A 26,041-nucleotide genomic window follows, 5' to 3' on the forward strand; every position below is an offset into this window, starting at 1 on the left:
GCATTATGGTCCAGTGGAGGGAGGCTGGCCAATCAACACGTGGCTACAGTTGACTGACAAGTGAAGGGAGCCTGCTCTCTTGGCAGAAAACCAGATCACGGGGTTCATCATGGAGTACCAAGATGAAGAACCAGGAGCAGACGTCAAGTTGCTCATGGCTGAAATGAGTGAGCGGACTGACTCTGTTTTGTTTTCACCATATACAGAAAAGATTCAAAATGTGTGGTACTGCATGCAGTGCACAAAGCCTTTGCATGAGGCCAGCTTGACTCTCCAAAGTATTCAGCCTTATTCTTTTAAGTTGTACACTTTCCGTGGAGTTCTTCCTTCCTGTACACAGCTTTGCCCATGAGTATCTGCTTGCAGAGTTTGCAGCCCCATGCCTAACTTGAGACTTTTCTTGATAAAATGACCGTGCTTGGACTTTAAGCTTCAAGTGTTAAGTAATTCTTGAAAAAGAAAGCTGGTTAGTATTCTTGAAGTGCAAAGAAAAATATGGACAAAAAGATGGAGAAGTGCTTGTCCTTGTCTGTCCTTTTATTCCTGTATTCTTTTTTACTTCATGCTTCAAGTCTACTAGTTCTAATGTTAATAACATACCCTTTCTGAAAATGCTTCTGTTACATATCATTTGTTCACATTGCCCTGAGCAGATATTGAGCATGTTCTTATTATGGCTTGTAAAGTAATAAGCCATCCTGATAAAAAAAAGAAAAGTTTTGAGCACTGCAAAAGGTGCCACACATGATACGTGTGAGTCTGACATTAAAAAGTTCTGCACTTTGTCACGCTCGACGACACGCCACACGTTCGTCCCAAACTTGTCCTAGAACCCGTAGGCACTGCCTCGGCCACCATCAGTCTTTGTCTGACCGCGATTTGCTCGCGTTCTATGGTGGATCCGTTCGTCTGCTCCAGCAGATGCTGCACTAATTCGTCGGGAACGTTCACTGTCTCCATGTCCACATAAATCCCGGGTGGGCCCCTACTTGTCACGTTCGACAACACGCCACATGTACGTCCCAAACTTTCCTTTATTTCCGCACGCCAACCATGCGCACCACACGACCACACTCCGTGACCCCCCATTCGCCCCTCTCCTCCCGCACACTCATTCACTCCTGCTGCTGTCTTCCCCGCACTCACGCCACCTCTTCTCTGCTCACTCAACTACTCCGAGAACCGTGGCTCCTCATCGTAGGTCTTGGGCTCGCTTGCCCCGGCCCTTGCGCGTCACAACTTTTCTGTTGAAGCTATACCACAAATGCTGTGACATGTACTTGCTCACGCTATAGGGTTTCATAGAATGTGTTGCTGGGCTAGTTGCTTTGTACTTGCAGGTTTTACAAGTGCACATCTTAGATGGGACAAAGTAAGGTAGACACAAGACAAGCAAGAAGTGCTTGCTTTATAGCATTGCTCTATGACAGACACTTCAAGATTGCCTTCGTTCAAGAGGAGCCTTCGTCCACACAGTAATTTTCAGTTCTTTCAGTCCACTCAGTAATTTTCAGATTAGCAAGGCAACGTCAGAGCTTGGAAAGGTTAGCTATTGGAGATTGAGTTCCGACTTGCGGCTGTTCTATGAAGCATTGTGCTGGCATGTTCAGGGAAGATTCCCTGAATGCATGTGCCTGATTCACTAGCTGTCTGTGTGTTTTTAGGTCTTTTACCTGTGCAAGGTATACTTAGTGTTTGCATTATAGTGAAGTCTCATTGGTCTCTTGTCTGATTGTGTGCCATGTGTGCCCCTGAGATGTGCACTCATGCGAAACTGCTCGCTCTCGCAATAGCAATTTTTGGTTAGTGTTCACACTGGTTTGTGTCTTCTTGTTTGAATCATCTTGTGTGTCGTATTTATAATTACACAAACAAAAAGAAAAAGCGGAAAATTATGTAAAGCCTGTGTACCTTAATCTTAAGTCAGTAGACAGCATTTGCCAAATGAATGCTACATAGCACAACAATGCTGTGCTGCAGCATATTTGGAGGCTTCATCAAGGCACGTACCTGTGCCTTGCTATGTAAGTTTGCTAAGGTCTACCTGAAGCAGCAACATGGACATCAGCCACATCATGTACAAGAGAAATCTGAACTTACTATCACAAGTCCTTTCAGTTGCAGATTTACGCAAAGAGCCTTAATTTTGTTTTTTTGTTGTTGTGCTAAGGCCAAGATTAATGAATTTCGAACAGCCTGCTGGAGCGGCTTACAGAAAACTTTAGTTAGGTGCATGTATGGATACAGTTTCATTTTTATTCAGAATTTTCTTTTCTTTAATGCACATCCTCATATTTACATTATTTATGCTTCAAGATAAACGCATTTTCTACGTAGCACCTGTAGGGAAATTTTGTTAATTTACAGAAAGGCACTTTAGGATTCATGTGTACATATATGTCTCACTAAGAAATTCCTAACATGGTGTGCTTTTATTTGCTGACAATTTGCTTATTGTGTGCTTTACTTGCGGGAGATGTCGTAGGATGCAGGTGCGTCATCTGTAGAAAATGTTCATTTGCAGATGTGTTACACGAAATTGGTAAACTTGGCCAAAACAAGTGACAGATATCAATAGCAAGTATTTTTTCACTATAATATTATTTTATTTAACCTTGTGACAGTACTGATAAGTGATGACATATTAATGCAGTAAGAGGCAAAAGGCCATGCTTCTTGTTGACCCTTCTTTCTTGTTGTTATGGTGCTTGCTACATGCCATTTTTGTACAGTCTGCTGCTTTATTATGTGATGTAGGCTCATCTGATTGCCTGTGCAGAGAACCAGAACTTTGATGTGATCCGGTTTGCCTCCTATCGAACGGCCTGCAAGCTTCGCTTCATTCAGAAGCGGTGCCAATGTAAGGAACTGTATGGAACTTAGTATTCTTAGCAATGTAAGGAACTTAGTATTCTTAATATATTTGTAAATATCTCTTTCCTTATAGTATTTGCAAGCTTCGCTTCATTCAGAAGCGGTGCCAATGTAAGGAACTGTATGGAACTTAGTATTCTTAGCAATGTAAGGAACTTAGTATTCTTAATATATTTGTAAATATCTCTTTCCTTATAGTATTCTAAGTGTTCTTGCTGGTATACTTTGACACTCCTAAAGTTTCACGTAGGCTTTTAAAACTAAGTGGTATCTGGTGGACAAGTGTTTCAGTTTACGTGTTTGTAAATACTGCTGGCTAATTCACTTTTCAGTGTACATGTTCCCAGCCACAGTTATTGAAGTGATACCTCAAAATATTGTGGGTCATCTCATAATTTCAGCGCTGCATGTGTACTCCTTTAATGCTTTTAAATGTGGTCTTTGTTCCGAAATTGTCCTAAATGAAGTAGCATAAGTATGAAGCACTTCTTTCCATCAGAGGTCGAGAAGCACAGTGATTACTAAGGACATTTCGGAAACAAACTGTGGGAAGACTTTCAGCTGCAGCTATTGAAACCAGCAGCCAGAAGTATCTTGAGGGCTTGTTTTTAAACCCTGTGAAAAACTAAAACCTGGTTCGCTACATGTAGAGGTTACGTCATGCAGTACAAGGCTGCATCTTTCTGAATGCGCAGTGCATTTAGTCGACCTGTGGAACCTTATCGAGGCCTTCCGTGAGAATGCATTCAATGCCATGGATGCCCAAGCACCTCTTGGGGTAACGCGGGTGCGTGCCCTGCTGAACTCCCTGTACTACCAGCTCAACAAGCGCCTTCCCCCCAGCCAGCAGCTGGATCTGCCCCACTGCGTCAGCCTGCTGCTCAACTGGCTGCTTGCCAGCTATGACCCGTCAGTATGGACGTCTGCTTGAGCCCACCTTTTAAGTTGGGAACATAAGTGCTTCAAAGAGACACTAAAAAAAAAAAAAAAGCTAGATTAGTTAATCACGCATCTAGTATACGTTAGTAGGCCACTCTTAACTAAGGGAGCAGAAAATTGGTAATCCAGAAAGGACATGAAAATGAAGGACGAATCTTTGTTCTTTGTATGCAGCTGCTTTGTTTGTCCACCCTATGATTCTAGTCTATTTCTCTGTTATTACCTGGAGCTGTATTTTGAATCAGTTGCCTTCGAAGACATTACTTTCCGTGAATGCTTACTGACTAGGCTAATGGCAAGGATGTCCATCAAACCAATTAGTCATTGGTTAGGCTACATGACACGTCACGAAAAAGTGAAAGTTTACTTTTGGAAGTGGTCACTTGAGAATATGGCCTCAGCAGGTTGTTCCCATTGAGTGAGTATTCTGTCTGTAATGTGATAAGACTATTTCTTGTGTTCGATTGAATGATCTTTTTCCGAGTGCCATACAACCACTGTTACATTATATGGGGCTGCCCCAGTTATGAGGAATGCTGTGCTTTCCTCCTTTTGCCATACCTTGTGGGCTTGTCACATGACTTGTACACAACTTCTGAGTGAATCGAATGTATCCAGCTGTGGCATTCGTTGTGAAAGCACAACTTGGTACGGCAGCCAAAAGCAACTGAAGCAGTTCGTAGTGCTAGACTTGTATGCACATGCTGGGTCATAGAAAATGAGGTAAAACTTAAGCTCACAATTGCGATATGGCACACACATACTCTTCTGTGTAACAAGGTGAACCACTAGGCGATAATGCATTGATAATACACCTCGTCCACTGATAAAGCATTCTGGTGACTGTTTGATATTGCACCTCTTTTCTAATTCCATCATTTACAGTTTGCTGTCATTAATACTGATGTCACATTTGTTTTCCCTTACGATATAAACACATCTGGTATATGCAGGGAGCAGCAGGGCTGCCTGCGAGTGCTCTCGCTCAAGGTGGCCCTGGCCATCCTGTGTGCGGGCAAGCTGCTGGACAAGCTGCGCTGTGAGTGCTGCCTCCCTCTCCCAACAAAATGCACACACACACACTTGGTGCATCTAGTGCCGCCACGAAGTCAGCGTTACAGAACAATCTTTCCTACACAGTCCTTGAAAATGCAGAGAGCATGAACAGGAGGACAAACTCTCCAAAGTAGACAGTTAGGCTATTGGTGTGGACTCATATTGCTGGAAAATCAGTCATTCAATATTTTTATCTCAAGGATAGAAAGGGGTTAATGGTAAGAAAGCTGCAAAGCTAGGCCCTGCTCCATATAAAACATCTTGGTAGTGTGCGACACTGGTACATTTCATAATGCTTATACCAAGTCACTTAAATGAAAACTAAAAGCAGCTGCTTAGAGAACAGATGAAAAATTATTCTGTGTAACACTAGAACTAATATGAAAAAAGGACAATTTGCATTTGGTGCCCCTAGATGCTGCCAGTGCATTCTCGTGCTATCTTTGCCTTGAACTATGTTAATTATAAAGCCATGAAGGAATTGAAGAAACTGTAAAGGAGCATGATGTCATGCAGCCAGTATTTGCAAGCCAACTCTCTGTGAAGTTGTTTCCTTACTTTTTCACTTTCCTGTGTCTGCGAAAATTGGCCTGTAACATAGCAGCCATTCATTGCTGCCATGCTTGTTACATCTACCTTGAAAGTGGGCACAGAGAACAGAATGGGAGGACATTAAAACCTACTGTGGCATGCTCACGTGCTGAGCCAATCTTTTAGTGACCTTCAGCTTTGACTCGTGACACTCCTCCAGAGTTTCTATAATTTATCCATGTGTAAAGCACTTGCCCTCTCCTCTCAGTTTGTTCTACGCTTCTTATATGGTTGCACGTTTTCCAGTAAGGGTAAACTCACTGGTGTCAATGTGAGCAGGTTGCCAAATGTCTGAGGAGGCACCAGATAACATGAAGGCAAGCTTGCAGTGAAGGCATGGAGGGTGCGAGCACACATTGGTGCCATCGGGTGGTACACAGTGAAAGCGCGCATTAGTACCATGCCCCGATCAATGAGCACCACTGCCATTGTTGCCAAATGGTGCTGACATTTTTTGTGCTTTCTGTCTGCACTGGTGAGCAGAGTTTCTCCTCCTGCCTTTCATTGCTCTGCATTTGAAGTGCTCTTTACAGAAACTAATTTTCTCTTTCTTTTTTCTATTTTTCTTTTTTTTTTTTCCTGCATGTTGTGGAGTTTTTGCGCCATCACCAAGGTGCAATCTGTGCACTGTAGACATGCTCGTTTTGGTGTGTTTCAAAACTTTCAGCATAATTGTTGGACTAAGTGCAGTATAACCAACAGTTAGGCAAAACAATCAGTGATAAAAGTGGTGTCTTAGTCATGCAGGAACGAAATGGAGGAATAGCTTGAGTTAGTTTATTGTGTGCATCAAATTTAGTCTAAATCACTTGTGAAACAAGACATTCCAAAGTTGGTGTATTGCAAGGAGGAAGATTAAATGTGTGGCTCCACACTATAAGCAGGTGCTTTAATTTTTTACTTTTCAGTGGTGGGGAAGTGGGCATAAGAGGGACTGACTGATACATGCATCACACTTGTGGGGTCTTCTCTCTGGTATTTCGAGCTTCAAAAACCCTTTGCAAATTCTGGCTGCCTTTTCAGCTTCAGCATTGTGCTTGATTTCTTGATTTTGAACTGCTATTTAGAGCGTAGAAATTTGGGTTTGTTGGTACATCATCGTTAATGTTTTTCACTGTAGCGCAACCAGTACAATGATGCAGAGAAGAAACAAGACACACACACAGCACTGCATGTGTGTCTTGTTTCATCTCTGCATCCCTGTATTGGTTGCGCTACACTGAAAAACCTTCAAGATGCTATTCGGAGCTCAAGCAGCCTATTCATACCTAGGTGCCTTAGTCAGCATGAAGTCTCATATAATGCACCAGGCAGCGTAACCAATAGCGGTGGGGCTGCATCTGTAACACAGGGTTTGTGGAGAGTTTAGTACCTGGAAATGCCTGCAAACTATGGTGCATTGAAGCGTGCCAGTGGCCTCACACATCTGGATGTGGCCTGTGCCTGCACAGACCTGTTCTCGCTGCTGGCTGATGGCAGCGGACAGCTACCTGTGTCCCGTTTTGGGCAGCTCTTGGAAGAGGCCCTTGTGCTGCCTGCCTCCGTGCTCGAGTCACCTAGCTTCCACTATAGCGAGTCACTGCCAACCAGCATTTTTCACCAGGTAGGTTATCCTCAGTGGTGATAGTTCCATAAGAAGTTCCAGTATGGGAATTGTGGAATTGTGGGAATTGCAACTTCAAATCATTCTGGCAAAACGCACACACAGAAGAGGATGAACACCCAAAGTACTACATGAATACATTTTTGTTCGAAGTAGCATGTTGTGTGTTAGTCATTTTCTCTATCTTTCATTAATTTTGCTGTGTCTGTGTGTGCTTTGCAAGTATCCTTGAATAGGATTTTATGTCTTGTGTGAACAAATGCACTGCATGGAGTACCTAGTTTATTCATATAGACCATTGCTCTCTAAAGTTCAAGTTGTAACACCCAGTCCGTCAGGATTCGCTGGCTGCAGATGAGTTGGGCAGTTGGGGAACTGCATTGAAGTACAATGACAGCAAATGACTATGAGGTATCAAGGAAATTAAGGGAGGACAATGCTATTGAAATAATGTTCATCATTTTCTTCATCGTTATTAATGAAACTTTCCAGTGTTATTAAGACGTCTGTGCTAATTTCAAATATGTAATTAGTTTTGCTGTAGATCAATCAGTTCCTACAATAATTAACATTTCACTTCCATTGTTTAAGGCCACAATGGAAAATAAATGGCACAATAAAAAGTTATTTGTAAGGCTAGTTAGCAAAAGAGTAAGGAATGAAGGATAGCAAGCACTTCTTTTTATCTGACCATTACAGTCGACGACCGATAATTCAAACTCCACAGGGAACGTAAATAGATCCGAGCTATCCAATATCTGAAAGAATGAATGTACAAAAAAAAAAATGTGGCTTTATTTACGTTTTAAGGCCGCTGTGCAAGGAACAAGTGGTCGATGCATTGCTGCGCGCACTTCCGCTTATGTGCAAGCAAGTTTGAGCTGGTTTGAGTTTCGCTGTATGCCAATACAAGGACTGCAAAGGCTTGAGTAAAATCTGCATGTAGAAGGCCCCGAAGCCCGTGGCACATCATCATCTGAGTCAGAGTCGCTGTTTGACGGTGGGAGAACTTGCTCAATTATTTCGTCATCGCTGAGTTCGGCACACGACAAAACCGCGCTGTCGACGTCTACGAGGTCTTCAAACCTAATGATGGCAGGAATCGGCACACCGCAGCCTAGCAGGTCATCAATGATGGCCGTATTTGAGCTCATTGTGGTAGGCAGCAGTTCAGGCTCTACAGTTGTGGAGTCGGGCTTACTTGGACTGCGAGGGCACCGTTGATGCCATTTGACGTGGCCTATCTATAACTTCACGAGAAAGACTTCTTAGAGCCAGCAGAGCGCTGTCTGGAACGCAACCTAAACAAACAAGCACAGCATGGCAGAACGCTGTCCGCAAGGCAAGCTCAACAAACAGAATGGCGATAACGTGCCATGCGTGAGGTGCCAGGAAAGGATGTGACGATCACAATGTTGATGCAACCTCACAATTCAGGCAAAGTCTCCCAAGATTGGCACCTGCAGTTAAATTTCAGAGGTGCAGAGCGGTGACCAAGGCAAGGCCTCAGAGATTACAATCTTGTGTGCAATATCTAAGGCTATACTTGATGTCTTGTCGAGGTTACCAGAGGAAATAATGGCGGCAGAGTTGGCATACGATACATCCGCGGGTGGAGTCGAGATAATCGATTGTAGAGTTGGCGGCTGTCCGAAGGATCGGCTATCTCTACACATTAAGTCGAAGCTGTCCGAATTACCGAGCATGTCCAGATTATCGGTGTCTGATTTATCAGTCGGCGACTGTAATAGATATTTTACAGCCCATTAAATACAAGCCCACAAAATGTGGCAACCATGTGGCAGAAAATGTAGCAAAATAATTCATTTCCAAGGTGAAAACGAAAAAAATAAAAGATTTCTTGCTATACTTCATAGAGTATACATTAGGCTCTGTTCTTCAAAAAACATTTTAAGTCTGTCTGTTCTTGGTGTTGAAATATCGAAGCCTGAATATTACATGGAGCCCAAAATTTGTGCTTTAGAGGGCCCCTCACTAGGTCTGGCTATTTTTAGCTGACAAGCACAGAGCATACATTTCGCGATAACGATCGTGTCTGAAAGGTATTAGATCGCTTCGCACCTCGGCAATATCTGAAATTTCAAACCGAATATTGTTTTTCCTTCTCGCGGCCGCCACACTCCAAGCTGGAGGATGACATAATCGTGCGCCTGCGCCTACGTAATTTTGTCCGCAGTGTGACGTCGCTCGTGGTAACACGCGACTTCAAGAATTATTCAAGACATCTGTTGTCTGTGTGATCTGTTGCTTGAATGGACGAATTGAAGTTTAGATAAATAATAAAGTACAAACGGAATGTCAGCGTGTTTTTGTTTTACTGCACACCGAAGCAAGAGAGATGTACTTCCGCTTCGTGTACTTGTTTCCACAGTCGTGCAGTCACGTGCGCAGGTACCAAAACTGTGCCATGTTCTACCGTGTTTCAGCACGTGATCATGTTCTGCGATCCACTTGTGTCTGCCTCAGTATTCATGTAGCACTGAATTATACCGGTAGTCATGTGTCCTTGTGCACAGCGCACAAAATCGTGCGCTGCACAAAACGGTAACAGCTCGCACGCAATGCCGCCAGCAAAAGTGCGCATCATCGAGAAAAAAAAAATTAGAAGAAAAAAAAAGAAGTGAAAGTGGGGCCTGTGACGTATGTGTCATGCGATTCTCGAGGTCCGGCATGGGAGAACGCAGGGAAGGGGTTTTGCTTGCAAAGGCTAGACGGGGCGAGGGGAGAGAGAGTCTCGCTATGCAGTGGAGCTCGCCTGCTGAAATATGGGTTCGCAGCACGGAAATATTTCTATCTCGGCTGTTAATGAGCCGATTTGAAAAATTTTTGTGGCAGAACACTTCCTAGAGGACATGTAACAACTTCCAGTGTATAACCAAAATTTGCTATGGGGCCTGGTGAGGGGCCCTTTAAGAGAAGTATGAAAAAGAAACAGCATTAAATATGAGGGGACACGCCATCCAGAACAACCGTTCTTGATATTCGCTCAAGACACATGAAACTTTCTAGACACATCCAATCTTGTGTGCTGCTCACAAATATGCAATTAAATTTTTTCCAATGTTGAAAAAGAAAGGTACAATTCTTGTGTTAAAAATTTGGGATGTGATTTGCAATACATGTACTGCAACAAGATAGCTAAAAGAAAGCAGGTATCTTCCTGGGTGTTCAAAGACGGCAAGTTAGCATTTGGGTGTTTGTATCTGTACTTTAGCCAAAGTTAGCAAATTCTAATGTTGCAGTTTTACAATTGTGAATTCTTGTTGGTGATTTCTACAAGGTTTTAAGATATCTCAGTGTCCTAAGACACTATAGTAGCATATTTTTTGTGAACACTCCGACTCGCCAGCATCAGAAAAAAAAAAGAAGAAGAATAATGATAAGAATGGAATGAGTAGGACGGACACAGTGCCGATCCCAAAAATTTGACTTTAAGAAAGGTAAACTTGGAAAAAGAAACTAATAAAACTGGGAAAATATAATTTAAAAAAAAGTTACAGTGGCGTTTCACTTCTTGATCGTGGATAACGGGCAAGCGTGCTATAGCACAGACGACACTATCGGCCTTCGGTGCGCCTAGACACCTACACTGTGCGCATCAGAGATCGTATGCAAGACAGGGCTCGTGTGGCTATGCCATACGTAGCAGCTGCCGGAGTAGAAGTCCCCGTTGTAAACATTTGCTTACTGTCTAAATTGCCTGGCATGGTGTCAGTGCACACAACCAAACATGAACACTTCACACTCAATGACCGCGGGAACTCACTGTCAAAACACTGGCGTGAGGAATTGCGGCAGCAAGCGAAGTGACCTTCAGGCTGTCTATCGCTGCAGCACAAACTGAGCGGTGAGAACACAGCGCATGCAAAACTACGACCCGTCAGCCCACCTAGACTGAACCTGCGTGGCCGCGCCATGGGACAGTATGGTGGCACTGCTGGCAGAGTAGTACCGTGGTAAGGGGGAGCGGCATCACTCAAGAGAGTTACACTGGAGGGAACAGGCATGCTTAGTGGAGGAGCCTTCTCAGCGCAGCAGGAGCAGTGTGCCAAAGCGATAAGCTTCTTATTTGTTATTTTGCTCATGTTCTTTTGGAGTGTTAGGTTAGCCGAGCAATCTTTATGAATTATTTTTGCATGCTTTTCAGTTTCAAATGCTTTTTTGCTTAGATATAAGTAGCTAAAGAATAATTGCAATTTTTTCCACAACTAGGGCTACATATTTGCATTGGTAGTACGTGATGATGGTTGATACTAGGGGGAACCCACGCCATCATTGTTCGGAGTGTGAGCGCTCTTATGCATTGGAATAAATGCGGTTTGAGTCAGTATGTGAAGTGAACAGTGCAGCTTTTATCTGTATGATGTTTGTCCTAGGGTCTTGGCTAGACTGTCTAGAGAATGAGAAGGATATGCTAGCTAAGAGGGTTGGAAAATTAGAACAGGAACTCAAGAGCGAGCAGAAGCAGAGGAAGGAAGTAGAAGAAAAGCTAGCGAACATAGAAATGAAGCTGAGGGCCACTATTCCGCAAAGCAATGGTGAAGGCTTTGATGCAAGCGCCGCGAACGGGGCTGCAACGAAGCGAGAGCAAGTAAGGAAGCCGACACCACCATGCCAGAAAGCAGTAGTGGAAATGTCAATGGTGGTCACGAAAGGGCTAGCACTGATATGCCGGCCGCGAAAGAAGACAACAAAGCAAAGGGCAAAGATAGACTGGAGGGGAGGGCATTGCGGCCTCTGGTGCAACTTTCAGCGACGAGAAGGAGGTGAAGCATTGAGTTGTCATTGTTGGCGATTCCTACATACTGATATACTGATTACAACGGTTCTGTAATGCTGGATCTATGATGAATAGAACCTTATAGCAGTTAATAGGGAGAATAAGTGCCAGGGACAGGTAACATGGCAATGCGGAAACACGAACCAATAGCATCAGAATTTCTAAATATGAATGAAGAGCAAATAACTGAGATCACAAAAAAGTGAAGAAAACCATTAGAAGAAAACGGAGGCTTTTCCTACAGCAGGCTCGGAATATAAGAAACTGGTAGATGTTATGCCGCAGTAAATAAGACAGTCACGGCAAAAAAATTGCTAGATTGGAAAGAGGAAACCACGTAAGTGGTGGAACAAGGAAATAAAGCAAGCTATACAGGAGCATAAGCAGCCATCTGGGGATCATCAGGAAGCCAACAAGTAGGGATTACACGAAGAAGTGCTCTTTAGATGGAACAAATACCAATAAAAGAAAAGGGTTACGAGTGAGCTCGTGCAAGAGAAAATTAAAGCCGCAAGTGAATGTTGGGTGCATAACATTCGCAAAGGAGACAAAGGTGCCCCAAAAATATTCTGGAACCATATAAGAGCACTCGGAGCGCCAACTAAAAATTTGTGAACAGCTATAAGAGATGACGATGGTAATATCTACAAAGGAGACGATGCATTACGGTACATCACAGACGGCATTAGGGATGACTTCAGCGTGAAAGAAGGTGCAGACGCAAACAGATTCAGCAACAACAGAGAAACCTGAGAGAAAAAATTTAACATAGAAAGGGTTGTACAATAGCGCGATTAAAAGACGGGACAAAAGAAGACACACAGGTGCTGTGTGTGTCCCTGTGTGTCTTCTTTTGTCCCGTCTTTTAATCGTGCTACTGTACACCCCTATAAGATGCATTACCAACAAGCCCACATTGCAACCCTCGTTAACATAGAAAGCTTTTACTGGAATAAAGCAAAATAAAATGTCCTGAATAACACGGCAGCAGGACCTAATGCAATTTCAAGACAGCCAATCAAAAACCTCGGTCCAAAGAGCAAGGCACTGCTAACTAATGCCATAGAGCAAGTGATTAGAACGAAGGAAATTCCGGTTAGATGGCGTGAGAGCAAGATGGACCTCATCTACAAAGGCAAAGGTGATAAGGATAAGACAAGCTCGTACAGGCCAGTTACAGTAACGTTGGTGACACAGAATGACAATGCAAGCCATAAAATTGGAAGTGGGTGGAGAAAAATGTTGTGCTAAAGGAACCGCAGAATGAATTCAGGCCAGGCAGACACTGTGGGGATCGCACGCGCATCCCGATATCTCCGGAGCGGCCACGCAGTTATCACGTGATAATCCCGTGCTCGCTCGCGGAGAGTGGCTGGGAGAGGGCACGTTCGCCGCTCCCGCTGGTCTTTGCGCCTGGCAGCGACGCCGCAGCCCAAGGCACCTCGTTCCCTCCTTTCCCTTTCTTGGAACCGGGGAGACTCCCTCTCCGCCGCTCGGGAAGAAGTGCTATTCCCCCGATGCACCGTTGTCTTTCGGCTGAGGAGCTTGCGACTGGCCGCATCTCAATTCAGCCGCTGAGACCGCCACATGCCGTCCCCCTGCTGCGCTCGGCCTTTGTGAGCAACTGACCGCCCCAGGGCCTGAGCGCGGATCCACTCTGGGTGAGCTGAACTCTTATCAGCCTCTTTTGTGGTTCCCACATTGTGCGGATTATTTCGCCCCAGACGTGCGGAACGCTCCGCCACTGTGGTTTTATGTCCAATGCCGTATATGGCCAATGGCCAATGCCGTGTATTTATGCCGCCGTCTGTACGTTTGTGCGCGGAATCAGGAAAGGTGTAATGGTGCCAGCGCTAACGTTTGCAAATGCCATTCTATGCTTGAAATAGGATATCTTGTCTGGGTTGGAAGTTAACCAAAGGTAGGTAGGACAGTTGTCTTTGGGAGCCCATAGTAAAACCACAAATGAGGCAATGCGAAGCGACATGTGTTGGGCGTATTTTGAAGTCACCGAAGCACACAGCAAAGTTAGCTTTCAAGAAAGACTCAGGAACGTGGATTAAAATAAATAGGCAGCTGGAAGTTCACAAGTATCTGTACTTGAAAAGCATGAACAAAGAATGGAGGAAGAGGTCAAGAAAGTTGGCAACAAAGTACAAGGTAATTGAAACTGTAATTAGACAACCAGCAGTCATCAGAAAGAAAATGAGAAACAGAGACAGTTAATTGGATGCAAAGAATGGAAACAAAAAGGACCATGGAGATTTATAAGAATGAGAAGAAAGAAATTAGAAGGGAAAATCTGTACGATAAGACAAAGGGCAGTGCCTTGCTATTTGAGACTTGAGCTGGTAGCTCAAGGACAAACACTGTGGGGATGTGCGACTCTCGTGCGTCCCCCAATATGTTTTTCCCGCATAACGCGTCCCCTGATATGTTGTTTTCCCGCACGGCTCGTGTGGCCTGGCGCCCGCGGCGGTCGGAGTGGTTGAGGCGCAGTACGAGAGATGGCGCGAGTGTTGCGCTGCTAACGCCGCCGACAGGCACCGGGGTTACTTGGGTGCTGAAAGAGAAGGCGCTTGCTCTTGGTTTCGGGACAGCAAACAGTACGGACGTGCCGTGCCGCGCGTGTGCTGATCTATGCTTCTGCGAGACCGTCTCGCGTGGCCGCCTTGGAACGCGCCACCGTTCGCGTGACCGTACATGCGAACGACCAGGCGTTGGGATCCAGCATGGGGCGAACATATTCGCTCGCTATCCGGTCGCGGTGAGTCGGACTTCTAGATTTGTCGCGCGCCCATCGGCATGTTTTGTGTATAGCAACTCGGCTAGCAGGCATTGATCTATGAAAGGTGCAATAAATGCCCTTGTGATTGTTTGCACTACTGTACTGTCGTTCCTTTGTCCCAAGAGCATGGGACAAGAACCCCACAACACATACTGGAGCAAATATTAGAAAATAGATGAGGCATGTGTGCGCTGCAGCAAAAATACGGAGACCACTCGGCGCATCCTAATGCAATGCGAAGAGACTCACCCAGTGAGAACCGTAGGTAACGTATACCTTTCCGAAACGCTTAGGTTGAAAGTGGACGGAAGTGTCAACTGGTCAGCAGTCAAGATAAGCAAGAGACATTTAGATTATTGGTGGAAAAAAGCAGGGAAGAGATTGATATGACTGGATCTCTTACAGTCATGGCTAGTGGTACAAGCTAGATTTTGAAGGAAAAAGAAAGATTAATATGTGTACAAATTTGCTATATAAAAAACATGTATAGCATACCTGATTAAATCAAGCAGGCTAGGCGACTATTTTTCACCACCCCGCTTTAAAGGGGATGCCATTAAATCAACATCATCATCATCACCACGTTCTCGCATCCTTCTCTCGTGACAGCCATCGCTATGAGACACTGCGCCTCTGGTTGCAGCGTCAGCGATCAGAGGTGGTGGTAGGCACTGCACGGGGTTCCGAACGCATTGGTTGAGGAAGTAGCGCTTGAAGTACCGGTTGGCTTCTGTGTACTGGTAAGGCACAGTGGTAAGGGTGTGGGGATGCACGACTCTCACACGTCCCGATATGTTGTTTTCCCGCACAGCTCCCGTCTCTTGTAATCCAGCTTCGCCGCTTAGCTTTGTGCAAGCGGCAGTCGCTCTGGTTGAAGTGCATTGCGAGAGATAGCGCGAGTGTGGCTTTGCTAACACCACCTAACGGCGGAGTTACTTGAGCGCAAAAAGGGAGAAGGTGGGAAAGGGAGACTCTTTGGCTCGGATTGGCAAGCGGCGCAGACGTTCTGCGCGTGCACCGATCCATGCTTCTGCGAGATCGTCTCGTGGAGCCTACCCCGAAATGGATGAACACGATTATTCGAACGCGCCACCATTTGTGTGACTGTACGCACGAACGACCAGGCCTTCGTGTCCAGCATGGGGCGAACATATTCTCTCGTTATCCGGTCGCGGCAAGTCGGACTTCCGCGATTTGTCTCGCGCCCATCAGCATGTTTTGTGGATAGCAACTCGGCTAGCAGGCATTAGTTTATGAAAGGTGCAGTACATGCCCTTGTGATTGTTTGCACTACTGTGTTGTCGTTCCTTTGTTCCAAGAGCATGGGTGAGAACCCCACAAGGGAGAGCATCCCCCATTAACGAATGCAATATAGTACCGCAAATAACCACCTCCCAATGCACGCTCAACGTATATTTAAATAGTAGGTGGGGTTGGTTCTTCATAAATGTTTTCGTTATCCATTAATAGCAAACATTTCAGCAGCGCACTGTCAGGCATATGCTTGTCAGACTTTGTATTCAAAGTGTTAGCTTAAAGAGTACGAAGGATGCTTAACGATATTTATCCTCAAATTTCTGCGTTGTCATTGCCCATAGTGCTAATTGTGCAGATGAAATTTACAGACAAGCAGGAGCTAGCATGGAGGCCCAGGCACCTTCCTTGTTCACTTGCTTCGCGGCTTCAAACAAACACCACCGATTTCACAAGCTGGCCAGTTACGCTTGCGCATATAACAAAATTCTTTCGCCGATGTTGACATTAGGTGCACATTTAGGCTCATAACAGGATCTGGAATGCACCAACACGAACCTGCGTATGTGCGAGAGGCACAGCAATAGGCATCAGCACATCATCCGAATTCTCCAAAGTAAACCTATATGCAAGGACAAAGGGCAATGGTTGGCTTCGCTGTTGCACGATAGCCGTTGCCATATGATATTGCACGATGCAGTGACTTATCTCCACCATGATCTTATCATTGGCTCGTCTGAACCTTGAACACGGAGCAAGAAACATTTAGCAGTGGGAACTCGGCTGTTTTCGTCAACCACGAAAGGTCACAAGCCAGCAAAGCAGCTATCATGCTGGCAGCTGAGAAAGAAATTACCGCCATTTCGATTGCCAAGGCAACCAGCCATGTGTGTTGCTTGCGTTCGGTCTCGGGCCTGGCACAAGTTCTACTGAGGGCACTCACATGCGCTTCTGTAGCACTGATAGGCTGGACAGCGATTGGTGCTGCGCTTCAACCATTTGAGCACAGTAAAAAATAAAATGCATTCCTTTTGATGACCGCTATGATAAGATGATGTGTAGCTTCTGGTTGTAGGCGGCACTATTATTTGATACCCACGCAATGAATTTGATTGGATGGGTTTAAGCACTGTTGGCATTCGTCAAAGGCAAACGTGCCTTCAACTTCTTCGAGTATATGACCAAGGTGATTTTCCTCAAGCTCACGGACTTCACACGCTGTGTGAACATCACTGACGTTCCATGCCATTGATGTTCCTGGCTTGTCGTATACACTCATTCTTCACATTTTAACGGTAGCATGATTGATATTTGATGATGCTTCTCGGGGAGTCCGCTTCTTTTTCGGGGATGTCAAAGATGCTGGAGACGGAAGAAAGATGCAAAGAACAGCCTCTGGACGCAGTCCAGGTTTCTTTCGTGTGGTCTGGGATTACCTTGCCTCTAAGCTCAACGTAGTATTTATCCTTCTTCACCATGTTGTTCGTGAACTGCTTCTCACAGACGTAATCTCTCAATGCAAGCTGATGGCCATCCCCAGGAATCGCCGCAGCCCATGCTTGCAGCCATTCAGGATCATTTGGAGCCTTCAAGATGCTCACCTTTGCCCTCCAAGACTTGTGCCTGCTTTTGCAGTTTTTAGTGAAACACCTGCGTCCCATCTTAGGCTAGCAAATTCCTGAGAAGGGCATTTGCACATAGCAGCGCTGTTAGTATTACAGCCCTCTAACAGACATCGGCAATAACTGTGGCTCTTTGACTTAAGGGAAAACACAACCTTACAGCATGCTCGCTGAAGCGAACGTCCGTGTCATATGCTTGTTGTCTGCTTTGAGCGGAAGACACAGGTGCCACCGAAGAGAGCACGCCTGAGCTGCCCACTCATATGTCTGCCTTTTTTTTTCTTTTTTTTTCGCTGCAGTTTGCATGACGCGCTGCAAGGCGCCGCCACTGCCTGTGCCCCCATTGGCTCATGCTATTTTTGTGACTTTATCTAGTCACCCGCCCGCCTGCGCCCGCGCTAACAGCAGTTCCAACTCCCAAATATTCTTTCTCCGTGATCTTGGCACAACCACCTCCTCTTTCTTGCCGTAGGAAACAGAGGCGGTTTGCGCTTTGCTTTTTGTCGACACGTGTCCGGTTTTTTGTCTTTTCTTTTTTTAAGAGAGGGTTGATTTGCACCTATGTTCGCAATACGATCAACAAAGAGACGGCATATCAACAGTTTTCTAAGCAGACCCACTGGCAGGTCTATACGAGCACTGTGCTGGCAGCATCAGGGCACTAGTTCTGTAGTAACAGCCACTCGGAAGGCGCCTCCCAGTGTGCTGGCGCACTGAGCCAATAGGCGGGCCGCATGCATCGCGAGCTTCGTCCGACCGGCCTGTGATTGTTTTACGTTTGCGTTTTTTCTATGCGTCCATCATTGGCGAGGATGCGGGGAACGGAAAAGCGGAACTTATAGCTTTCGAATATTTGATCTTGCCGTTTAATGGGGGAAGTAGCCGATGTTGAGGTGGGCTTTGAGAACGGAAGGTTTACTCGCATTATGTACAGGACTTAGAAGCAAGTAAAATAAACAGTAAAAAGTAATCGACGGCCAGCAGAAAATCGTACGCTGTGGCTCGTGGCAAGAACATCATCTCCCCCTTTCCTATGGTTCTCTGGCTTATCACCCCTTCAGTACGTCAAGGTCACATCACTTTCAGACAATCGTCAAGGCCGTGCAGGTGTCATCATTTTCATCCAATCGACGAGCCCGTACAGGTGTCATTTTCCTTCACTCGTGGAGCCCGTGCAAGTGGCGTCATGTTCGGCCAAAGGGGATACTCCCTGGGCTTTACCTTCCGATGGCCGCATTCGTCCTGCATTGCTTCCTCGTATAGTCGTCCGTGGATGACCTTTCAGTGCTGCAAAGCAACTTTTTTCGGGACTAAGGTTAGCTACCTTGAAACATGCTGACCTCTGTGTACACTTTCGGGGAGCGTCACCCAGAGGGGGGCAACAAAAGCTCCCTGTGTGACACATAAGGGCAGGATGGCCAGCCTGTCCGGCAGGTCTGGTAGCACGGTCGATGCGCACCTGCACACCATAATTAGAAGATATTGACGAGCAGTTGTGCTCAAAGAACTTTATATGCTGAGAAATGGTCTGTATCTAACACGAACAATACCAAAATCATGGTGCTCAGCGGTGGGAAAGACGAAAAATAGCTCTGTGAACTCGTGTTTCTGTGTGATTTCGCACCCTTTCTCGGCATCCGCACTGACAAAACAATTTTTTTTACACTTAGGGTGCGTTTTTGGGCAAATCTTATTGATACGGTGCAGGCTAGGCATTATGCAGAAACAAGTAGTTGCCAAAAGGAATTTTTTTTCCACGATTTTAAGTTTTAAGATCTGAAATGTGTGGGGATGCGCGACTCTCGCGCGTCCCCTGATGTTTTCCCGCATAGCGCATCCCCTGATATGCTGTTCTCCCGCACGGCTCGCGTGGCCTGGCGCCCGCGGCGTGGTACAAGCGCGGTGCGAGAGATGTCGCGACCGTCGCGCCGCGGCGGGGTTACTCGGGCGCCGAGGGACAAGGGGCGGTCTCTTTCCCGGCGGGTCGGCGAACCGCGCCGGACGTACCGCGCGCGCGCGCCGACCATGCTTCTGCGAGACCGTCTCGCGTGGCCGCCTTGGACACCGTTGGCGTGACTGTACACGCGAACGACCAGGCGCTGGGATCCAGCATGGGGCGAACATATTCGCTCGCAATGCGATCGCGGTAAGTCTGACTTCTAGATTTGTCGCGCGCCCATCGGCATGTTTTGGGGATATGAACTCGGCTAGCAGGCATGGTATGAAAGGTGCAATAAATGCCCTTGTGACTGTTTGCACTACTGTGTGTTGTCGTTCCTTTGTCCCAAGAGTACGGAGGAGAACCCCGTATCTCCCACAAATGGAAGCAACTGCGTCCAAAGTATTGCTCTGGTTTTTGAGAAACGTTGTACGAAACAAACAGTCACTTTTCTCGTTTAGACAGTAATTTCTATCTGTTGTTTATTTCGTCTTCTCCTTTTTTTTCTTGTGCCAAGTTGCAGGTCAGCTGAGCGACTGGGAAGTTTTAATAACAATGGAAACACAGTAAGCAGATTCTGTCAGCCCGACATTCACGAGAACCCGAGCACGATCTTTGATCTTTCACTTTTGATAAGCTGAGCCACTTGTGTCTGCTACTTCTAGGACTGTCGATGCAACTATATCAAGCCTAAATATAAGTTCAGCTTGGTTTTGTGGTACTTCTCTTGTAACACCAGTTACGACATACTGCATAGCTAAGGAGATGAAGGAGTTGTGTTTCAGTATTTTGTGGTTCTCATGATTGATGCGGTAGCAGAGTAGGGTATCGTTCATGCAGGCCCCAGAATAATTGCTCAGCAGATTTTAACCACCTTCCTATTCCAGCAAAATGGTCTTAATTACTGCTTTGTGGTCGCACCGCCCTTCCTGTTTTCCGCCAGTGATGATACTGCCCTTGGTGTCACTACAGCAGTGGAAGCACTCTGGCATTGGTTGTGAAAATCTTCACAGAAGCACAGTGTGTGAAGCCATCATAGCTGGTGGTACGCAGCAGAGCAGAAACAGAAAACAAGAGAATGGTACCATGATGTAGAAATTGTCGCAAGCTGGAGTACTGGGCAAGTTAGTGTGCATCCATGGTAGGAGTGTGTCATCGCCTTTATTTGTGCATATCTTATTTTGTTATAGCGCAAGCTAGACAAGGACAACAGAAGGCACATCTGACACACACAGCGCTTTCTGTTGTGCCTTCTGTTGTCCTTGTCTAGCTTGCGCTATAAAAAAATAAGATATGCCGTACCAGCAAGCCCCTATTGCTATCCTCATCGACTTTATTTGTGCAATTGTTTCCTTGTGTGCTGCCACTATGAATGATGGGAAATGAATGCAGGCTTTTGTTCCTCTGAAGGCCTGTGATCAGTGTCACGATTGCTGGGATGGGGGGTGAATGCAGTTGCAAACCATGTTTTTCTTCCTCTGATGCCTGTGGCTCCGCTGTTACAGGATCTTTTTCAAAAATTGCCACAGGGAACAGTCCTTAGACAGCCTCCTGTAACTTCCAGCTAAGAGCAAGAGTTCGAACTAAATATTTTTGGGTTGCCCTTTAGGATGTAAGTTAACAGATCCTGTGTGTTACCTTGGTTCTGGCCGTGGTAGACATGCATGTTGCATAATGAGAACAATGTTTCATTGAATCTAATTTGACATGAACATGCCAAGTCATCAATCAAGCAAACAATTTTTATTTGTGCCAATTAGAGCCTAAGCATGTAAAGCTGGGAACCCAGAACCATAAGCTTGTAAGAGGACCCAATCAGGAGCGGCCGAAATGGACAGTCCACTAGGTGGACTCTTACAGAATACACTCCCCCCCCCCCATGTAGTAAACACATTGCATGGTATCTTTCATGAACATGCATTTAAAAGAATGCATTTTTCAGAAAATATTTGATTATGCTTGGAATGAGCGTGTGCTTGGGCATGTTGGTAATCCATAGTACAGTGAAACCTCGTAAAACTGAAGTTGGCCAGAGCTCGGAAAAAGTACATACTAAACAGTAGTACTGCTTAACCGAAACAGCATGAGATCACACACACTTACCTGTCAAAAATGGAACTCAGAGAGAGTACGATGAAAGGGGAAAAAACATGCAGTATTTATTCACTTTGCGCGACAAAAGTGTTATTTTCGTTTGATGCCGCGGTGGCCTAGCAGCGACGACAGCGGCCTCAAACCTACTGAAGCTGCGAGGCAGCTTTTCAGCCAGCCCCCCTCTTCTTGGCAAACACTCGCATGGCAGATTCCTCGTTGGCGTTACATATTCTCCGTGCACAGGCGCGGTCGTGTTGCAGAAGTCGCGGGGCACCTTTTCATTGCGGGTTGCTGTTCTCATCGCGACAATTGCATTCATGATGCTGATGTAACGCGCAGCTTCTGCTACTGTTGGGCCTGAATTGCTCGTGCTGTCGCTTTCCGTGTCGTCCTTATCACTGTCGCTAGGCGACACTATGGCAACAACAGAGGCAACAATGGCGAAATATACAATGGCGAACCTCGTAGCCGACATCTCTTCACAGTCATAGCAGCGCTGCCGAGCAACTTCTTCGCATTCCAAATGCTACACACCATAGCCAACGGTAGATCCCTGTTGAATGCCAGCGCCGACTTTTTCGTGTCATGCTTGATAGCACGAACATTGTCTCATTTTTCTTCTATACTTTCGGTTCGGCATGACACTAGTCCTTGCTGCCATGATGCCACAACGCTCTCTGGCATGGCACGACGCTGAAATTTTGTTGATGTTGATGTGGCTTCACGACGCACCGTCGTGATTGCACGACGAAAAGTGGAAACACTACATGTTAACTGATACGTACGTAATAAGCTGGTATGGTTTATGCGGATACAAAACACATTATGTTCAATGGCTGCTGAGTCGGGGATGTTACTTTACTACTTTTGAAACGAAACTACTGTTTAAGCGGGTACAGTTTAACGAGGTTTTACTGTAACAACTTTTTTAGTGTACATAAAGGAACACAGGTCTGAAAGGAACAGTGCAGAAACAGTGTCATTCCTTTCAGTGCTGTGTCTTTTTTGTGTGTTAAAAAGTTGTTACATGAATATGCAATTACATAACACATTATCAGGGACATAAAGCATGCTCACAAAAGTGTAAAGCCGTCAAACATGAAATGTGTTGATTTATTCCTGCTTGTCAAACATGTAGTGATGCGGAACACCTTTAAAAGAGTTGTATCATGTTCGAGTGTTCATTTCTTGGAGTAAACTCTTTCAGAGTTATGTGGCAACATATTGCTACGAAACAGTATTTGCCATGACGAAGAGGTGAGCAGTGTGAAGACGACGACGACGATTAGAGGCTAGCGCGGGCTGTTGCCTTTTGGCCAAGTGCGGCGTATTTCCTTGTAAATATACTGTATATAGCTTTTCGTCTGCGTCTTCCTACGGAACATATCTGGTGGAGGTGGACGTTCCCTGTACCTCGTCACGGAGCTTCGCAGTGGACGGTTTGTCGAGCCTTCCTTCATGGCTCCTGGTGACGACAACTCGAATCAGCCACATCCGACACCTGCTGCCACTTGGACGACCTACATCGCTCTCCCCGCTCCCAGTGATCCTGGCATATTCTCGGGCAAAGATGGGGAAGACATCGAGGGCTGGATCAGCCTGTACGAACACGTCAGCCGCAATAACCGGTGGGACCCTACTATCATGCTCCAACATAGTCTTTTAGCTTGGTGGCACACCTCGGGTTTGGTTTCGGACGCACGAAGATGAGCTCACCAGTTGGGACTCGCTTAAGCAAAAGCTCCGAGACTTGTTCGGCAACCCCTACGATCACCAACTTGCCACGCAGAAGGCGTTATCTGGCCGTGTGCAGACGTCAACAGAGCCCTGCGTCATGTACATTCAGGAGGTCTTGGCTCTGTGCCGCAAAGTTGACGCACACATGACTGAGTCAGACAAGGTTTCCAACATCCTCAAAGGCATTACTGATGATGCCTTCAACTTGCTCGTTTTCAACAATGTGGCGACAGTGGATGCAGTTATAAAAGAGTGCCGCCATCTGGAACTCGCTAAAAGCCGACGTATCGACCAGCAGTTTGCCCGTCTGCCAAACACCCCAGCGACATCTTCCTGTGCCGACACTCCTCGTCCCAACAACACTGGCCATGTTAACAGGATCATCCGGCATGTGATCGAGGCCGCCTGTCCGGCTGCCTTCGACTCCAGCTCCTCCAACACACCTGCAGTCACGGTTTCCCTGATCCAGGCAATTGTTCGCCAGGAGTTCACAAACATGGGTCTTCACACTGCTCGTCTCTTCGTCGTCGCAAATACTGTTCTGTAGCACTAGAACATGAAAACAAACTGTAATTTGCCCTTATCTTTGGGACTAATGTAGAAAAGTAATCTATATATTTGGTAAGATGTAATTTGGCATCATATTTGTATTGGTGGGCATATGTTGAATAAATTTGACGAGTAGTAAGATAACATGGTAACTAACACAAAGGGCTAGGGGAAGTATATGAAATATATTACAGGCAAATCATACAGATTCCCACTTTCATAGGAAAAGAATGTAGTGCAGCACACTAGTATTTGGTGCAACTTCAATGGGGGAATGTCATTCCCAGTGTTCAAAGCTGCTGTAGTGCAGACACATCTTTGAATGAAAAATATGGATGAGACGGAAAAAATGCAACTTTAAAGTATATTTCTTCCATAAAGACACCTATACGTTGGCAGCACATTAAATATGCAAAAATAAAAGCAGGAATGTAAAAAAGCAGTGTTAGAAACCAGAGAGGTAATGTCTGCTACAAAGGTCACAAGTGTGACAGTTATGCATTTCGCCTCAATATCAAGCGGCAAAATTAATAGATCAATGAGATGTTTTCTCCCGTAGCATACCACCTAGTTATTGCAGTTTCTGAGCATATGTAACAAGACTACTTGTATAACACAGATAGGCTTTTTGAAGTCTGAAGAAAAAGAAAGGTATGCAATTATAAAATTAATTGACATCATGCAAAATAGTTGAAGCCAAAAGCTGAGAACAGCTGATATGATACCACGAATATTGTTTTTATTTATTGTTTGTGGTGCTCTGTGCAGTCTCGAGTGACGCTCAACGAGTTCCTGTCCGTGTTGACCAGCGATGGAGGTCCAGAGTGCCTCATTTGGATGCCCCTTCTCCATCGCATGGCCAACGTGGAGAATGGTATATGTGGCTCTAGTTTTGATATTGCATGGGTTGATCACTTCTTCAATAAAGCACAAGCAAACACACTGTTTGAGGCTCTACACAACTTGAACGAGCCAAAGGTACATGTGCAGAAAAACTGTCTCCTAAGATTGAGGCTGAAAGGGAGGCATCTTAAATGTTACAAGCATGAATTGGAGCATAGACGAGACAATGGAAGCAAAAGCACAAGTAATTCAACCCTATGTCCTGATTTGTGCTGTAACATTCAGGACAATAAAGAACCATCTACAGTCAAACCTGTTTATAACGAACTCAATAGTTCTGCGAAAAGTGGCGGTTATATCAGTAGTTCGTTACATATGGACTCACCCTCAAACACGCTAAAAAATTAACTACACTGAAGCTGGCATCAACAATTACAATTCAGCAGCACTTTGGTCTGAAAGCCAGATTTTCAGTGTCATTCTTGTTCCCGGTGCATTTCCACACCTAGCTGCAAACTTCTGTTAGAAACGGCCATTTAAAGAACGAAATGCAGCGGTGTGTAGCTCTTTCAGAACGGCGCCCAGTTCAGATCACCTGTCATTTTGAAACTGCAGCAGAGCCTCCACTTTTATTTGAGAGCTTGTGATATACTTTACTACCAGCGAGACATGACTGTATTATGCAAAGGAGAGGGAAGCATTCTAGTTGGCCGGAAGCGTAAACTTCGGAAGCTACTGCGGCCTGCCACCATTCTGCAAATGTGAATGCGAAATTCTGCGAAGCCACACATGAGCTGTAAAATTACGTTATCTATGTTGCTGTGGGTGAAAAAAAAATGCTGTGCTCGAAAGGTAAAATGTCACCACGAACCATTATCAGCAATTGGTAACGCAACGCATAAATGAAGTGCCACTGAACCATGATTTCCTGATAACTGCGTAGTAACCTCTGATCCTTTGCAATATTGCATTGTGGCAGTGCATGGTGCAGCATTCTCACCCACTCGGGCCACGTAGAATCACATCGACAGGAACGCTTGAGTGGCCGTTGTTCCCATGATGGAAAGACATAGATGGCCATTCCATATCGTTGAAATAGGCGTAATGCACATGGTGGTACACGGACAATTGTGAAAAAAAAAACGAGAGTGACGCTTTCGTGGCAGCAGCAAACGACCCGCGCCATGGTGTTTATGCGGTGAGTGGCACGCCTCCACCCTGGAGGCGTGACTTCAGAATGCGTCACCTTTGTGGCTTCCGAAATCTGCGTGAGGCGGTCATTTGCTAATCTCAAAGGCCGTATCATCATCGCGGTTGGACTGGAGCAAGGTGCCGTGCTTCCGTGCTTTGG

At 45.6% G+C, this 26,041-nt stretch overlaps 1 protein-coding gene across 4 annotated transcripts in view; it reads left to right on the forward strand.

Annotated features, from left to right (window-relative positions):
• LOC126526994 (dystrobrevin alpha-like) overlaps positions 1–26,041 on the forward strand; it is a 63,987-nt gene that overhangs the window by 6,985 nt on the left and 30,961 nt on the right. For 3 of the 4 annotated variants that reach the window (XM_055068506.2, XM_055068505.2, XM_050174705.3), the window contains 6 exons: positions 2–167; positions 2,780–2,860; positions 3,570–3,783; positions 4,767–4,852; positions 6,912–7,063; positions 24,616–24,721. In XM_055068506.2, the coding sequence (XP_054924481.1) occupies positions 110–167; positions 2,780–2,860; positions 3,570–3,783; positions 4,767–4,852; positions 6,912–7,063; positions 24,616–24,721 (697 nt within the window). In that variant the 5' untranslated portion in view covers positions 2–109. Of the gene's footprint in view, position 1; positions 168–2,779; positions 2,861–2,935; positions 2,986–3,569; positions 3,784–4,766; positions 4,853–6,911; positions 7,064–24,615; positions 24,722–26,041 lie in introns of those variants that run through there. The other variant, XM_055068507.2, reaches the window with a different exon arrangement.

The sequence above is a fragment of the Dermacentor andersoni genome, chromosome 9 (assembly GCF_023375885.2).
Source record: "Dermacentor andersoni chromosome 9, qqDerAnde1_hic_scaffold, whole genome shotgun sequence".
In the NCBI taxonomy this organism is placed as follows: domain Eukaryota; kingdom Metazoa; phylum Arthropoda; class Arachnida; order Ixodida; family Ixodidae; genus Dermacentor; species Dermacentor andersoni.